This window comes from Rhincodon typus, unplaced genomic scaffold (genome assembly GCF_021869965.1).
Source record: "Rhincodon typus isolate 14 unplaced genomic scaffold, sRhiTyp1.1 hic_rhity00000069, whole genome shotgun sequence".
In the NCBI taxonomy this organism is placed as follows: Eukaryota; Metazoa; Chordata; class Chondrichthyes; order Orectolobiformes; family Rhincodontidae; genus Rhincodon; species Rhincodon typus.
In genome coordinates, this window is record NW_025965707.1 from 25678 (window position 1) to 28051 (window position 2374).

The following is a 2374-nucleotide window of genomic DNA, read 5'->3' on the forward strand; positions in this document are numbered from 1 at the left end:
TTATAGGAGGGAGCCGAACCCAGACCCTCCTCATTTCTCTCTGTCTCTCCGTGCAGGGCTGGTCGAGTGGCCGTGTATCCCACATCCCCTTCTGCTTCATCCGGAACCAGACCCTCGCTCCTGATACCAGCTGCAGCCTAGAGCCCGTGGGCTCCACCCACCGGGACCTGTTCTCCGAACTCTGAGATTCCCCAGACGCTGCTCACTCTGTGTCTGTGTGTGTTGTCTGAATTAAAGGAAACATTGGCGGGGAAGAAAGGTTTAACCACCCCCCCCACCCCGCCAAAATCTGAAGTGGCACCTCGGCTTCTGTTTATTTCGGGGAGGGGAACGCAGGCTCGAGGGGCCGAATGTGTGTGTGTGTCCCCAAACCCTACCCATCCACGATCGGAGACAGACAGGCAGAGGGCGGTTTCGGTGGATTTTATTTGCTGCGCGCGGGTAAGGGATGGCAGGTCAGCTCGGCTCGGGGGGTCGGGGTGCGGAGCCCCTGCACAGGGCGGCCTGCGCCATCTCCAGGGCCCCGCCCCGGCTGACATTGCCCCCGATGAAGCCGCTGGCGTGGACGAAGACACAGCCTGGAATCCCGCTGGCAGCAGACAGCTCGCCGTCTCTCAGACCTCTCCATTCCTCTGGCAACGAGAGCCTGAAATAACAGATAACCCGGGAGGGGTTCGGGGCAGTTTATACACAGAATAACAGATACCCCCCCCCCGGGGAGGGAGTTAAATTGAGTGTTTTGTTGTGGTTGACACTGAGCACTCACTGACCTGTTCTGGAAGGAGTTTGGACTCTGAGGGACACATTGAATTCTCCACTGACCCTGTTGGTCCGTGTACAACACAAACTTGATGGGGGTCTCGATCTGCAGCTGCTTCTCCAGCTCGAAGACGTGCTCCTTCCAGGGGCAGCCCCCCTTCCCCAGGACCACAATCTCCCCGGAATCGTCCTCCTGTAAAGGCAGAGCAGTGAGCTGCGAGAGGGGCAGACAGTGGGTGACAGGATCGGGCAGAACTAGGTATTCCCCGAACCACCCCCGCGCCCTCTTCCCCGACACACCACCCCAGCCATCTCCCTGACCTTAAACCGGTCCTGAATTGCCTCCTCGATCAGCGAGCGAGCAGGAAGCCACGAGGTGTGATAGTACTGGAGCCTGTCCAAGAACTCAGAGCCCACGAGTTTCACTGCCTTCCCAAACGCCTCCTGCAAAAGGGCAGGACGATGGGTAGTGACACAGCATGTTCATTCACAATGATGGGACCCAGCCCCTACATCACACATGGTCACGCGCGCACACGTACGCTCCCTCCCACTCACCTCAGTGTCCGGATCCTTGGCGTTCCACGCAGGGTTGAGGTTCGCGACACGGGAGCTGAGGTTGGTCGTCACGTTGTAGCGGGGCTCTCCGTCGCACTGGGAGATCCCGTTATCAATCGCATCAATCTCCTCCACAAAGTTTTCATAGAGCTGTGAGAGAGCGAGCGAGGGAGAAAAGGGGAGGACAGAGAATGAGAGGGTGGGACAGAGGGGACACAGGTGAGTGCTGTAAGTCCTCCCGATCAGCAGCACTGGTCCCCTCAGAGCTGCCACTCCATCCTTTCAAAGCGATCTTCCCCCACCCCAGTTCCCAGCTGGCCCCGGGGTGGGGACACCCACCTTGTCATGCAGGATGTCCAGCAGGGGGTCAGTGCAGTCGATCTGCAGGAGCTGGGTCAGGATCCTCCTCCCAAAGTGAGCGTAAACCAGGCCTGCGCTGCTAAGCTTTGTGACAAAACGGGAGCCAGACTTCAAACTCGCCATCGTCTCCATAAAGGACCTGCAAAGGCGGGCGGCAGGGCAGAGAGAGAGAGAGAGGAGGGGCAGGGTCAGCACGAGGCCATTCAGCCCCTCACAGCTGTTGGCCCCATAGAATCAATCAGCCCTTGCCCTGTCTGATAAACTCATTCGAGCATCCCCCACCCTCACACGCATTAGATTGGTGGGGGGGGGGGGGGCAACGCCAAACCCCGGCTTCTCCGCAGTGGAAAAACATGTCGGCCCACCAAACCGACAGGTCCACGGACCCCTGGCACACGTGAGAAACGCTGGGCGCTTACCTCTGGTGGTGGTCATAACGGTGTTTCTCAGGGTCGTAGACACCTCCCACATCCACCACCACGTCGCACTCCTCCAGCACCTGGGGATCCCGCGTTCGAACAATCTCCGCATCCTGGGAACCAAGACACAGTCGCATCACCTTGCTGAATAAACACTGACCCTGTACGGTTACACAGTGAGTGACCCTTACCCTGCTGAATAAACACTGACCCTGTACGGTTACACAGTGACCCTTACCCTGCTGAATAAACACTGACCCTGTACGGTTACACAGTGA

At 58.5% G+C, this 2374-nt stretch overlaps 2 protein-coding genes across 3 annotated transcripts in view; one reads left to right on the plus strand and one right to left on the minus strand.

Annotated features, from left to right (window-relative positions):
• aaas (achalasia, adrenocortical insufficiency, alacrimia) overlaps positions 1–300 on the plus strand; it is a 2120-nt gene extending 1820 nt beyond the window's left edge. The window contains exon 5 of the mRNA XM_048621153.1: positions 57–300. Coding sequence (XP_048477110.1) covers positions 57–185 — 129 coding nt within the window. The 3' untranslated portion in view covers positions 186–300. The remainder of the gene's footprint in view (positions 1–56) is intronic.
• Positions 301–408: 108 nt separating this feature from the next.
• The window catches only part of myg1 (myg1 exonuclease), a 3750-nt gene continuing 1784 nt past the window's right edge, over positions 409–2374 (minus strand). The window contains exons 2-7 of one of the 2 annotated variants that reach the window (XM_048621151.1): positions 2097–2209; positions 1657–1816; positions 1318–1467; positions 1081–1203; positions 771–952; positions 409–646 (exon numbers count right to left, since the gene is read on the minus strand). In XM_048621151.1, the coding sequence (XP_048477108.1) occupies positions 457–646; positions 771–952; positions 1081–1203; positions 1318–1467; positions 1657–1816; positions 2097–2209 (918 nt within the window). In that variant the 3' untranslated portion in view covers positions 409–456. The remainder of the gene's footprint in view (positions 647–770; positions 953–1080; positions 1204–1317; positions 1468–1656; positions 1817–2096; positions 2210–2374) is intronic. The other variant, XM_048621152.1, reaches the window with a different exon arrangement.